The sequence below is a fragment of the Peromyscus maniculatus genome, chromosome 4 (genome assembly GCF_049852395.1).
Source record: "Peromyscus maniculatus bairdii isolate BWxNUB_F1_BW_parent chromosome 4, HU_Pman_BW_mat_3.1, whole genome shotgun sequence".
Classification (NCBI taxonomy): domain Eukaryota; kingdom Metazoa; phylum Chordata; class Mammalia; order Rodentia; family Cricetidae; genus Peromyscus; species Peromyscus maniculatus.
In genome coordinates this window covers 98,221,563-98,235,041 of record NC_134855.1, presented here as the reverse complement: position 1 = coordinate 98,235,041, position 13,479 = coordinate 98,221,563, and the positions used below count along the sequence as shown (strand labels likewise).

At 40.7% G+C, this 13,479-nt stretch overlaps 1 protein-coding gene across 10 annotated transcripts in view; it reads left to right on the top strand.

The window, feature by feature from the left end:
- The window catches only part of Znf106 (zinc finger protein 106), a 62,933-nt gene that overhangs the window by 14,358 nt on the left and 35,096 nt on the right, over positions 1-13,479 (top strand). For 3 of the 10 annotated variants that reach the window (XM_076570435.1, XM_076570433.1, XM_076570434.1), the window contains exons 2-4: positions 1,131-1,215; positions 5,869-5,930; positions 12,631-12,828. In XM_076570435.1, coding sequence (XP_076426550.1) covers positions 1,162-1,215; positions 5,869-5,930; positions 12,631-12,828 — 314 coding nt within the window. In that variant the 5' untranslated portion in view covers positions 1,131-1,161. Of the gene's footprint in view, positions 1-177; positions 197-1,130; positions 1,216-5,868; positions 5,931-12,630; positions 12,829-13,479 lie in introns of those variants that run through there. The other 7 variants (XM_076570440.1, XM_076570439.1, XM_076570441.1 and 4 more) reach the window with 4 other exon arrangements.

Sequence of the window (13,479 nt, the reverse complement as noted above, 5' to 3'; positions counted from 1 at the left end):
TTGACCTAAGGGCTACAGATGCAAGTATGTATCACAATGCCTGTTTCTGGAATCTCTGAAGATTCTTCAGTAGTTCTAGTCTTCATGCAGACAGCAACCTCTTTTTACTAATGAACTGTGTGCATGAGTCTAAGGGGCTAGCTTGTCCAGGTACTGAGAGCAGGAGTGGAGGCAGGAAGTGGAATCAGTGTGGTAGGTAAGAGGAGAAGCAGATCGGCAGGCGGGGTAAGAGTTTTTGAATTTTCTGTGAAATGGGAAGCCACAGGAAAGGACCTTGGCAAAGAAATAATATAACCTAAGTTTTATCTTTGTTTACTTGATATAGGGTCTGAGTATGTGGCCTTGGCTGGCCTGGAACTTGGCTGCCTCTGCCTGCAAGTACTGGGATTAAAGGTGTGCACCACCAGCCTGGCATGATTTAAATTTTAAACCAGTCCCATTCTGAGACTCTTCGGCTGTGCTAAGAGTAAGAATGGGCCGGGCGGTGGTGGCGCACGCCTTTGATCCCAGCACTCGGGAGGCAGAGCCAGGCGGATCTCTGTGAGTTCGAGGCCAGCCTGGACTACCAAGTAAGTCCCAGGAAAGGCGCAAAGCTACACAGAGAAACCCTGTCTCGAAAAACCAAAAAAAAAAAAAAAAAAAAAAAAAAAAAAAAAAAAAAGAGTAAGAATGGAAGTGGGGACTTAGGACAAGGCTGTGCTGGGATAGATTCTAAGTGCCTCCGCAGTGAGCGGTGGTGAGAGCTGAGAAGTGCTGCATGTATTTCAGTGGGACTGACAGCATCTGCCAGGTGGGGTATGGAAGGGGAGTCAGGGATGAAACTCTAAAGTTTGGTTGGTTGCTTGGTTGGTTTTTTTTCAAGACTGGGTTTCTCTGTGTAGCCTTGGCTGTCCTGGAACTTGTTCTGTAGACCAGGCTGGCCTTGAACTCACAGAGATCCTCCTGCCTCTGCCTCCCGAGTGCTAGGATTAAAGGTGTGTGCCACCAACGCCTGCTGTTTGTTTTTTAAACCTTGGTACCTGGACAGCTGGAATTTATATTTAAGATTGAAAGATTGAGGGAGAGGCCGAGTGAAAAGTGAATTAAAGATGATCTTTGCAAAGGTTACTAAATGCTACTTCTCATTACAGGTTGACATTGAGTGCTTCAGATCTGGTCACTATGGTCCGAGAACGAAAATGCATATTGTGCCACATTGTGTACGGCTCAAAAAAGGTAACAACAGGGAGAGAGCACCAGTGCTTCATGGCCAGTTCATTTTTGAAGGCATCTTAAAATTAGTTAAAACGTGATATTTAGAAATTTAAGTTGTTACAATTTTATTTTTTGTTTTGCTCTGCAATCCTAGAACATTGCTTGTACTCTGACCTCCAACTGTGGTGCTCCACCTGCCTCGGTCTCCCAAACCCTGGGATTACAGATGTGCTGTCAAACTGCCTGTGCAGTCTCTGCGTGTTGGGCAAGCATTCGACCAGCTAAGCTGTAATCCATCCCCAGCCCTGGGGGAAAACATTTTAACAGCATCTTATTTATGCTTTCCCCCCAAATCAGTCCATTCCATGAGTATTTTTTTCATTACTGTCTCAAAAAGCCAGTAACTATATATTAATCTCTAACCAGAATTTCGGGTACTCAGGGATAAATGATATAGAGAACTTTAGTTAGCAATCAGTTAAAGAGAAAATATCTTACAATTTAAGGTAATTGAGATTTTAGTACTTTCTGAAATTTTACTTTGTGTTGTCTACGCCAGGGACTCCATATGTACTGGACACTCTACTTCTCGAGTTATATCCTCAGTCCACAAATCATGCACTTTTTGGTTCACAGATATTTAACAAATACTGCATTTATTATATGTATGTGATTTGTGTGTGTGTGTGTGTGTGTGTGTGTGTGTGTGTGTGTGTGTGTGTGTGTCCAGGCTCAAGAAAAGTACAGTGCAGCCAGGTGTAGTAATGCACACCTATAATTCCAGTACTTGGGAGCAGAGGCAGGGGGAGGCTCTTTCAGGGATCTCCTATCTTCCCCTAAGTACTGAGATTGCAGGTGTCACCTTGACTGGTTATTGGTGGAGTTTTAAATTCAATATTCTGTCTTTAACTTGCTTGGGTTTTCATATGTTTTGTTCTAATTGATAACGATCACTTACAGCTAGAAAGGCTCCCTTGTAAAGCTCTGTCCAGATGAAGCTTTTGTAGAGATAGTAAGGAAACACTCCAGTAAGATCACCACTTAAAGGAAGTGTTTTTAACAGCTGTCCTCTTTATCACACTATAGAAGATAAAGCAATAATGGGCTGTGGAGTAGTTACACTGACTCTGACAAACTGTATATGATGAAGAAGTACGTTATGTGCTTACTTTATAACATGATGCTTGGTGTCAGCTCTTCCTGGATTTGAGTTTAACCACTTGATTTTCACATTTACTTCTTCAGTGCCCAGCTCTGTATGGAGGGCATAATAAGCACTTGAGGAATACCTGTGAATAAAGGAGTTAACTTCTTTGCATCCTTGAGTACTTATGAAGTTAATACTTAGTAATATTTTGTGGTTTAAATGGGAAAGTGTTTGAGTCAACACAGAATATAGCCTAGGATAATCAGTTGAGTTGTAGCTGTTTATTAACTGTATATGTAAGCAGCCATTCTCTATAATTATACATGAAATGTTTACAGCTCTTTAAATTGAATGTATGTACCTTTTTGGGTTTTGGTGTGTAGTTACCAAGCTGTTCTTAAACTTGCCATTTTGTCTCCTGAGGATTACAAGTGTCTGCCACCATGCCCAGCTGTGTGCAAATGTTCTAGTGATAGCTTCTCCACAGGTTATTTTTTTCTTCTAAAGGTAAAATGGACACAGAACCTTGCAGAGGTTTAATATTTTCATGAAACCCAACTAAACCAGTTAAGGAAGTCGAAAAGTGGGTAGTCAGAGTAGAGCCATGAGTGAATTGCTGTGTGCAAAGTCTTGGTCTCCCTTGTCCCAAAGTCTTGGTCCTCCTTGTCCCCTCCTGGCTCTGGTTTATAACCAAGGCTGTCTCTGGACTCAGGTCCACCTGCCTCGACCTCCTGAGTGTGGGTCCAGGTATGCATCATTGTGCCCAGCCACATTCAAAGTATTGTTTATTAAAGACTTAATTATTTTTATTTTACGTCTCTGGGAGCTTTCCCTGAATGTGTGTTTGTGCACTGAATGTATGCCTGGTGCCTACTGAGGCCAGAACGGGGAGCCAGATCCTCTGAACTGAAGTTGTAGAGAGTTGTGAGGGCTCTTGTAGGTTCTGGGAACCCACCTGGGCCTGTGTAAGGGCAACAAGTGTTCTTAACTGCTGAGCCATGTCTCCAACTCCTTAAAGTGTGTGTGTGTGTGTGTGTGTGTGTGTGTTTTAAAAAAACCTCCATAGAGATGCTTTATTCGTTTACTTTTTAAAGTTTTTGAGATTTTTATTTATTTTATATAGGGAAGTGTTTTGCCTGGGTGTATATTGGTGCACCATGTGCATGTAGTTTCCGAGGATGCCAGAAGAAGGCACCAGACCCTCTGGGACTGGAGTTATAGATGGTTGTGTGGTGCCGTGTGGGTGCTGGAAGAGTAACCAGTGCTTTTAGCCACTGATCCATCTCTTCAGCTCCAAGAGAGAGGCTTTTTTTTTTTTTTTTTTTTTTTTTTTTTTTGAGGCTTTATTTTTTAATACCTACCAGCCATATTCATTCAACAAATGTGGGTTTTTTTGTTGTTGTTTTTTGTTTCTTTGTTTGTTTTTGGTTTTTCATTTCTCTGTGTAACAGCGATCTCTCTTTGTGGACCATGCTGGCCTTGAACTCACAGAGATCTGCCTTCCTCTGTCTCCTGAGTGCTGGGATTAAAGGCATGCATCACCATCATCCAGTCTCAACAAATGTTGATTAACAACTTATATGCCAGGCCTTAAATAAGAGTCTTATTCTTGAGAAACTTTCATTTGAGTAAGGAAAGAATATAGATAAAAGTAAACAGATAGGGACTCAAGAGATCTCCCAGTCAGTAAAGTGCTTCCCCTGCAAACATGAGGGCCTGAATCTGGATCCCTAACACACAGAAAACCAGTGACAGCAGGACACATCTACAATCTCAGCATAGAGACTGGCCAGCAGCTTAGCTGAATTAGTAAGCTTCCATTTTATTGAGAGACATCATCTCAATAAGGTGGAGGGCCTGGAGAGATGGCTAAGTGGTTAAGAGCACATACTGTTCTTGCAGAGGACCCAAGTTTGGTTCCAGGCACCCATGTTGGGCAGCTGATAATCACCTTAATTCCAGCTCTAGGAGATCCTCTAGCCTAAACACACACCTGCATTCACATGCATGCACACTCATGTATACACACTTTAAAAAATTAAATATGAGGTAGAAAGCAATTAAGAAAAATGTCCAATATTGGCCTTTGACCTCCACAAATCACATACACTTACATGTAGTGTGTGTGTGTGTGTGTGTGTGTGTGTGTGTGTGTAAATGCACATGTACACACCAACATGAATATATACATGTACCACATAAACATAAAGTAGCCAAATAGTTTTAGAAGCCAAGTGATTTGAAAGACTTGTAAAAATGTTTTGTGTCTATATGTGTGTGTGTGTCCATTTGTTTGCCTACATGTGCATGCTTGTGCACTTGTATACCATAGTGTGCATGTGAAGATAGGCTCTCTCCTTTCACAATATGACCTCTAAGGATCAAACTTGGGTTATCAGGCTCAGTGGCAAGTGCCCTGACCTGCTGGGCCATCCTCTTGCTGGGTCTTTGGTGTTTTTATGTAGACCTGGATGAACTAGAACTCCCTATGTAGATTAGGCTGGTCTCAAACTGGCAGTGGTTCTGCCTTTTCTTCCCAAGTGCTAGGACTGATGATCCCTGGTGGTATGATGGGTCGGTTGTGGGGCTTTTCACCAAGTGCTGAGATTACAGTATGAACACCACACCTAACTGTTACACTCCCCACAAACTCTAATACATTCTTTATAATGATACAGAATCTAACCTGTATTATTCATTCCTAAGTCTTCCCTTGGCGGGGGGTGGGGGTGGGTGGGTGGGGGGCTGGAGAGACGGCTCAGAGGTTAAGAGCACTGGCTGCTCTTCCAGAGGTCCTGAGTTCAATTCCCAGCAGCTCACAACTATCTATAGTGAGATCTGGTGCTCCCTTCTGACATGCAGGCATACATGAAGGTAGACTACTATGTACATAATAAATAAATAAACCTTTTAAAAAAAAAGTCTTTTCTCTTCTAAGGGCCAATAAATATGTCTAACCATTTTGGGAAACCACTTAAAATACCTAAAAGTTACTTTTTAAAAATGGCAGCCAGCTGTGGTGATGTGCACCTGTAATCCTAGCTCTGGAGATGGAGGTAGGAGGACCAGGAATTCAAGGTCATTCTCAACTACATAATGAGTTCACGGGCTGCCTGGGCTGAGATCCTACCCCACAAAACAAAATTAAGCATGAAATACAGCCAGATAATTATTTTTTTTTTTTTTTTTTTTTTTTTTTTTTTTTTTGTTTTTCGAGACAGGGTTTCTCTGTGTAGCTTTGCGCCTTTCCTGGAGCTCACTTGGTAGCCCAGGCTGGCCTCGAACTCACAGAGATCCGCCTGGCTCTGCCTCCCGAGTGCTGGGATTAAAGGCGTGCGCCACCACCGCCCGGCCCAGATAATTATTTATTGTGGAACCAATCTTGATTTTAAATTGAGAAAAGTAATCACAAAATTTTTGGCTCAAGAAGTTTGAATTCAGATTAATTGAACATCTACAGAGGAACTCCACCCACCCCATCCCCAACAGTCCCCTTGGTTAATTTGCTTTGTTTTGTTGTTTTGAAGGAGATGGACGAACACATGCGGAGCATGTTGCATCACAGGGAACTTGAGAACTTGAAGGGCAGGTAATAAGAACACCTCTCTTCCATAAATTTGCTAATGTGGGGGTCTAAGTGCTCATGCTGCCTGCCTACTTATTTTGTCATAATCCATCATGATGACTGTTGTTGATGGCATTGAATCATTGTTTAGAATTAATAACAGTAGATTTTTGGCATTTAAATGATAAACCCTGGTACCTTTGTGCATCTTGTTTCTACATATGGGCAGAATTCATAGCAACTCAGGCAAGTAAGTAGATTTAACAAAGTTGAGCAGGCTTTCTTACACACTGACTCATTCCTTCATAGTAGCCTTACAGCTAGTACTTTCCATATTTTTGCTTTAGCCAAATTAATATTATGCTGTACTGTAAACCCCTAGTCTTGCTGAAATAGCCTAGGAAATCCACAACTTGCTAAGGTATGCTGAAGCTTATTAATAGCTACAAAACCAAATAAAAGACCTTAAGTGTTTTTGAGAATTTTCTGTTAATAATTTAAAGCTTAAGGTATTTTTAAAAAGTTTAAAAAGAAAATGTGGTATGTATGTATATTCCATGTCTTTTTTCTGTGTTTACTTGACAAATGTGGATTTGAAGTATAGAGAAATTAGATAAAGGTAACATTTGTAAACCCAGAAATATGAATTATATTTTACTCCATGAATAATAAAGTTTCTGTGAAGCTGCCATCTTATTATTTGACATTAATGTGTTAACTTTATTGTAAGTCTTACAAGTTTATCTTGTGTCTGTAAATTAATGTGCTATTATTAGACTTTAGCATATCATTAGCATATAAATGCTAATGATTTCTTCTTCGCCTGGGTCTATAATATGTAATGGTTATGCTTAGTGGCAATAAAATAAAACGGGTGAAGTATTCTGTTTAGTGCCTTCTGTAGAGCTGGGTTTGTAGATCAACACTGCTTAAATTTGCTTTTAGAGTTAGTTGAGTGCCTTTCTTCCTTCATCTTTTGTGGTTGCAAGTTTTGCTGGGTATAGTAGTCTAGGGCCATGTATAAATATCTGTCCTGGCCCTTCTGGTTTTTAAAATCTCCATTCAGAAGTCAGGTCTGCCTTTATATATTATTTGGTCTTTTTCCGTTGCAGCTTTTAATATTCTTTCTTCATTCTGTACACTTGGTATTTTGATTACTCTGTGTTGTGGGAAGCTTCTTTTTCTGTTTGTTCTATGTGGTGTTCTGTATGCTTCTTGTACCTGACAGACATCACCTCCTTCAGGTTGGGGAGATTTTCTGCTGTTATTTTGTGGAAAATATTTTCTGAGCTTTTGACCTGGCTTTCTTCTCTTTCCTGTTTTTATTGTAGATTTGGTCTTTTCATACTATTCCAGATTCCCTGGTGGACTTAACATTTTCTTTGACAAAGGCATCCATTTCTTCTATCTTTTACTCAATGTCTGAGATTCTTTCTTCCGTCTCTTATATTCTGCTGGTGAAACTTGCCTCAGAGGTTGGTTTTCAAGTTCCTAGACTTTTCATTTCTAGCTTTCCCTCAGTTTGGGTTTTCTTTAGGATTCTATTTCCACTTTCATGTCTTGAACTGTTTCACTTCATTCCACTATTGGTGTTTTCATTTATGGATTTGTTCATTTCCTTTTGAAGATTAATAGCTAGTTAGAAGTCTTTGTCTTGAGCTTCAGCTGTGTTCCTCGGGGCCTGGTGTGGCAGGGTTCCTGGGCTCTAGTAGAGGAGACATACTGTCCTGGCTGTTACTGTTTTTATGCTGGTGTCTCAGCATCTGGGGTTGGGATGACTGACTCTAGGTGCTGATATCTGGACTTGTTTTTGTTGGGTGTATGTTCTGTTCCTTGGTTTCTGTTGCTCTCTCTGGTTCTTAGAAAAGTGTGGTGGCTGTGGGTTGCCTGGTAGGAAATGAATGCTTCTTAGATCTGCCAGGTGTGATCACTGAAGGTTCCAGGGTAGAACGTGTTTCTAGGTATTGGAAGTTGACACTAAGGAATGGGGATGAGCTAGTTGCTGAGAGGGTTCACAGGAGGGAGGAAAGCTGGATGTGCCACCAGGATCTGTGTAGACTCCTGGGAATGGAGGCAGAGAGGAAGAAGAGGCCAGCATGTGGGCTGCTATAGATCTGGGGGTGAGACTGGGGGATTAGATTGGAAGAGAGGAGGGACTCGTGGGAGTGCCCCAGCCAGTGCCCTTAACCTTAACTCCAGTCTCATAAAGGTATTATTTTTAAAGGTTTATTTTTATTATTTTCAAGCGTGTGTGTACATGTGCATGTGACTGTGCACATGAATACAGGTGTCTGTGGTGGCCAGAGATGTTGAATCCCCCTGACGTTGGAGTTACAGGTGCTTGTGAGCAACCTGACATGGATATTGGACCTCTGGAAGTACAGTGAACATTCTTAACTGCTGAGCTAGCTCCCTAGCTTCCCCTAAAACTTTTTTAAAAACATTTTTTATAAGATTCAGATAATAATAAATATAGGATCACAGAAAGTAAGTCTGGTGGACCAGGTGTGGTGGCACATGCCTTTAATCCCAACACTCAGGAGGTAGATACAGGAGGATCTCTGTGAGTTCAGGGACAGCCTGATCTGCATAGCGAACTCCATGACAGCCAGGGATACATAGATAAGCCCTGTCTCAAAGAGAAAAATAAAAATGAAAGTAAGTCTATTTACCTTATTCCTCTTTAATAAAATCCCATTCCATCTTGCTGTCTATCCTACCCAAACTTGATATGCATTCACAGTTTGAGATCTATACACATGCTTTGTTCTGTCTTGAGTAACTGGACCACATGTGGATTATGTGTTGCTCTGTAACTTCTTTTCCTCCTGTAAATACCATCTTGAGCACCCTAACTCATTTTATTTAGAGGGGAGCACATTCGTACAGGTTTCCTCATGTGTTAGGTGCAGCCATAACTAGTTGCCAGCCTGTAACAAATACATAGCATGAAAAACCAGCTAATCAAATTTTGAAAAATCACATGAAATCTCAAAGATCATTTATTGACTTGGAGCATTATTTTAAGGACAGTCATAACTGGTTTATGCCTTAGAGACAAATACTCATCAATGCTATTTGTTCCTTTTCCCTGTTAGTCTCAATATATGACCATTTCTTCTGGATTTTCCTGTCTAATTACTGTGCTTAGAGCTGAACTTTACTTTTTAGCTATGATCTTGTAAAGAATTATAAAATACTTTATTAAGTTTTTATATTCAGTTTTGAAGGTAAGCTTGACCATATTGGTCAGTTTTCTTTTTGTTTGTTTGTTTGTTTTTGTTTGTTTGATTTTTGATTTTTCGAGACAGGGTTTCTCTGTGTTTTTTGGTGCCTGTCCTGGATCTCGCTCTGTAGATAGGCTGGCCTCGAACTCACAGAGATCCGCCTGTATCTACCTCCTGAGTGCTGAGATTAAAAGCGTGTGCCACCACTACCGCACAGCTTTCTTTGGTTTCTAATTAGGGACATGGGGTAGGTGTGTAATATAAGCAGTTTCTCCAGATAGAAACTACTGAAGACTCAAGCTTTTTTTTGTCAGGCAGCTGTTGTGGTTTAGTTAGGGCAAGCTTAATAAGGAAAGGCTTATGCTTGGAATATCTTAAGACGGCCTTTTGTACATGAGGGGAAATTGTGTGGTAACAGGATGAAGCTAATTTGGGCCCTTCAAACACCCTAAGGAAAATTATTGCCTTTGTTAGCTATGACACAAAAGCATTACATTTTGTCCATAATTATATGTTCATGCAAAGTTTTTAAGCTAGTTATTAATGAAGAATTCAAAAGAGGGGTATTTATTGATGGCTTGAACCTAAGAAAATTTTCTCTGCATTTTATAAAGTGTTAATCAGCAATTTTGGAAAAATTAAGAGGTAGTATGGAAGTCTCCAATAGAAAGAGGCCACTGGTATGGCAACATCCAGTTTAGCATTTTATACATTAAGTAGAAACGTAGATGAAGACAAAATGATTTTCTAACTAAAAACCACGTTGGCTTGGATTTTGGTCGCAATGTATGGACGGTGTTTGACTTATAGTCTCCAGAGTCTTCTGGTGCTGCCCATTGTGAACAGATTTCTGTTTCTATTTTAAACTGTCTGTGTTGCCATGAGATGCTTGCTTGCTATTACAAGTTAATACCATCCTGGTGAACTAGCATCAATCTAGTTGTCGGAGAACTTTATTCTTGATAAGCTGGAGAAAGTAGGGAAAGATCCTTCCTTTTTGTGTTTGTTTGTTTGACAAAGTCTTGCTATGTAGCCCTGGCTGGCCTAGAACTCACTATGTATGTCAGGTTGGTCTTAAACTCACGGAGATCCACTTGCCTCTACCTCCAGAGTACTAGAATTTAAAGGTGTGTGCCACACACTTGGTGGTGTTTAATCTTTAAATATGCAGATGCAGTTCATAAATAGTGCATTAAAGTATTGTAGGGAATTAGAACATTGAACTCAGGGTAACCAATTGATATTTTTAGAGAACCTCGTTAGAACTCTTATTTAAAAAAATTTTTTTTTCAAGACAGGGTTTCTCTGTTTAGTCCTTGTTGTCCTGGAACTCACTTTGTAGACCAGGCTGGCCTCAAACTCAGAGATCTGCCTGCCTCTGCCTCCCAGAGCTAGGATTAAAGACATGAGCCACCACCGCTCAGCTCATTTAAAAATTTTAAACTGTTAGCATTTTAAACAAAATAAACAAAAAAAAGTGTAAATTCCCTACATTTTTAGATTTTTAGAGATTCATCTAATATAAGAAACAGTAATGGGGCTGGGGAGATGACTCAGCAATTAAGAGCCCTGGCTGTGCTTCCAGAGGGCGCGGGATCAATTCCCAGCACCCACATGGCAGCCCACAACTGTCTGTAACTCCGGTTCCAGGGGATCCGACACCTCCACACAGACAAGCAGGCAAAACATCAATGCACATAAGATAAATCAATTATTTTTTTTAAAAGAAGAAACTATTGGTTTTCTTCTTCTCCTTCATCCTCCTCCTCTTCTTCTTTCTCCTCCTCCTCTCCCCTCCCTCCCTCCCTCCCTCCCTCCCTCTCTCTCTCTCTTTCTTTCTTTGTTCTCTTTTTTCTTTTTTTGAGACAGTGGCCCTGGCTGGTCTACAGCTTTGAAAGACTAGGCTGGCTTTGAACTCACTGACACTCTTTTGCTGCAGGCCAAACCTCGTCCCCTGTGCCTGCACTAGCTAGGTACATGTCTTGCCATTGTGACACGTTTCCAGCTTTTCCCCAATGAGATGTATTTTTCATATGTGTGCAGATGTATATTTATGTAAATATATGCTGTGTATGAACCCACAGAGGCCAGAAAAGAGTGTCAGACCCCATAGAGCTCATGGTTCCTCTGTGAAAGCAGAAAGTGGTCTCATCTCCCCAACCCCAGTATTGCTTTTTAAAATGTACCAGGCATTGTTTGAGGTTTTATAGTTTGTAACTCTGAATAACTTAGCGTTGTGCTTGGCATTTAGTAACTGCTTGGTAAGGTGTGTGTTGTGTTTTCCTTTACTTTAAATGGACATTCAGGTGATCTGTAACAGAAACTGTCTTCTAGTGAATGAAGTGCTCAGTTTCAAGGACCTCTGTTAATTAACATCAATTCTGCTTATTTTGGTTGGGTATTTGTTTAAAAAGGAGGTGGGTGAGTGACTGTGTTTCATGGTATGTGTCTGTGGTGATTTATATAGGTAGATAGATGTAGACACAGATGGGTGTAAGAAGCACATAAATTTCATCACTACTGTAAACCCACGATGCAAGATCCTGGATTACGTTTGAATTATTGGACAGCCACAGTTTGCACAGTTCTCATTAGTGCCTGCGTAGACAGCTGACATAATCAAAGGATTGCAGGAAGCTTGAAAGCAGTTAAATTATTGATATGCTACAAGTCTGAAGAGGATGTAAGATTTGCTTGTTAAAACTGGCCAAATCTGGGATTTGCCATTGTGTCAAGTAAAGGAAAAGCAAACAGAAGCAAACCAGTCACCAGGTTTAGGGAAAGGCCAGTTTTGCTTGTGTCTGGACTGCAGCATTTTCTGAAACTTGAGAGAAAACATTTGCCTAACACAGCTGTTAACTTCCTACAACTGACATGTTTTCCATTCCCTTGAAAATAAGCCCTGCTGAAGCAGAATGTGTCACATGTATCATCCAGACTAAGAACATTTGCTGGGACTTCTGTCATTTGCCAGGGTCCGGGATCTTCACATTCCAGGCAGGACGCCAGCTGTTCCGATTTAGTTACCCAGTTGCGATTGGCTGCACCCCTCCTCTTTGCCCCACCCCCAGCCGTCACAGGAAGAATGCTTGGAGCTGGAGATTAAATGGAAGTGCTGTCACCAGGCTTTCTGAGTGCAGCTGGCACCATGGGTGTGCCCCAGAGCAGCGTGTGTTTGCTCTGAGCCCCCGGCCCTGCCTCCCTTCACCATGTTTCCTCTGGCAAGATTTTAAGTACAGCAATTCAAGAAGATTTCTCCTAAATCCCGTTAATCTGAAGTGTATTGCCTCTTGATTGCTGGAAAGAAATCTAAAATTTATTCCAAAGTAATCTAGAAACAAATTTATTAAAAGTGATGAAAGGAGCCTTGATGTTTATTAGCACTAATTTTTCACTGCGTCCCATTGTGCAGTGTCTTTCAGAGGAAACTAGCAATCTGGTGAGTGTGCCATGCCAGTGGGGAGAATTGAATGTCCCTCATCTCCCTCTTTCCCTAGGGACAGTAGTCATGAGTGCCGAGTGTGCGGGGTCACAGAAGTGGGTCTCTCTGCATATGCAAAGCACATTTCTGGCCAGTTGCACAAAGATAATGTTGATGCCCAGGAAAGAGAAGATGGTGGAAAGGAAGAAGAAGAAGAAGATTATTTTGACAAGGAACTTGTTCAGTTAATACAGGAAAGAAAAGAACAAAGTCGGTAAGTAATTTTGTTTGGTTTTTTTGAGCTAGTCTCATGTAGACAGTTTGTTCGTCCTGGGGATGAACTATCCAGGGCTTTGTGGAGCTAAGAAAGCTCTCTACTAACTGAGCTACATTCCTAGCCCCATGATTTGAAATTTGAAAATAAGCCTTTCTTTAAGAACCTAGAGCTTAATCTTCCCTTAAATATAAAATTTTGTTTGAGTTTGCTATCTGGAGACTAAGGACCATGAAATGCTTTACTGAACTGCTATACTATCTGTCCTTAAACTCAGGCTTGTCTTTAGATAAGCTGACTAATAGAGTTATAAACCTGAAACTATAGTCTTAGTCGCTGTGTGTGGAACTGTTTTTATTAGTGTCCAGTTTTCTGCTAGAAAGCTGTAGAGTAGAAGATAAGCATTGTCGAATGGACATTTCATCTATTCATTTATGTTATTCATTAAATATTTTTATTGCCCAAATAATATCCCTTTGGGGAAAGGATTAACTCTTGTAAATTAGCATGGTGCTTCTGCCAAGTTTGAATTGTACCTTTGGAGTTCTAGTGACTACACAGTGTCCAGTTCACTCTGGGTATTTCTATGAATATTAATATTTTAAATTTCACAATATCAAAATTATTTGAGCAATATAAGTTTCCTAATTG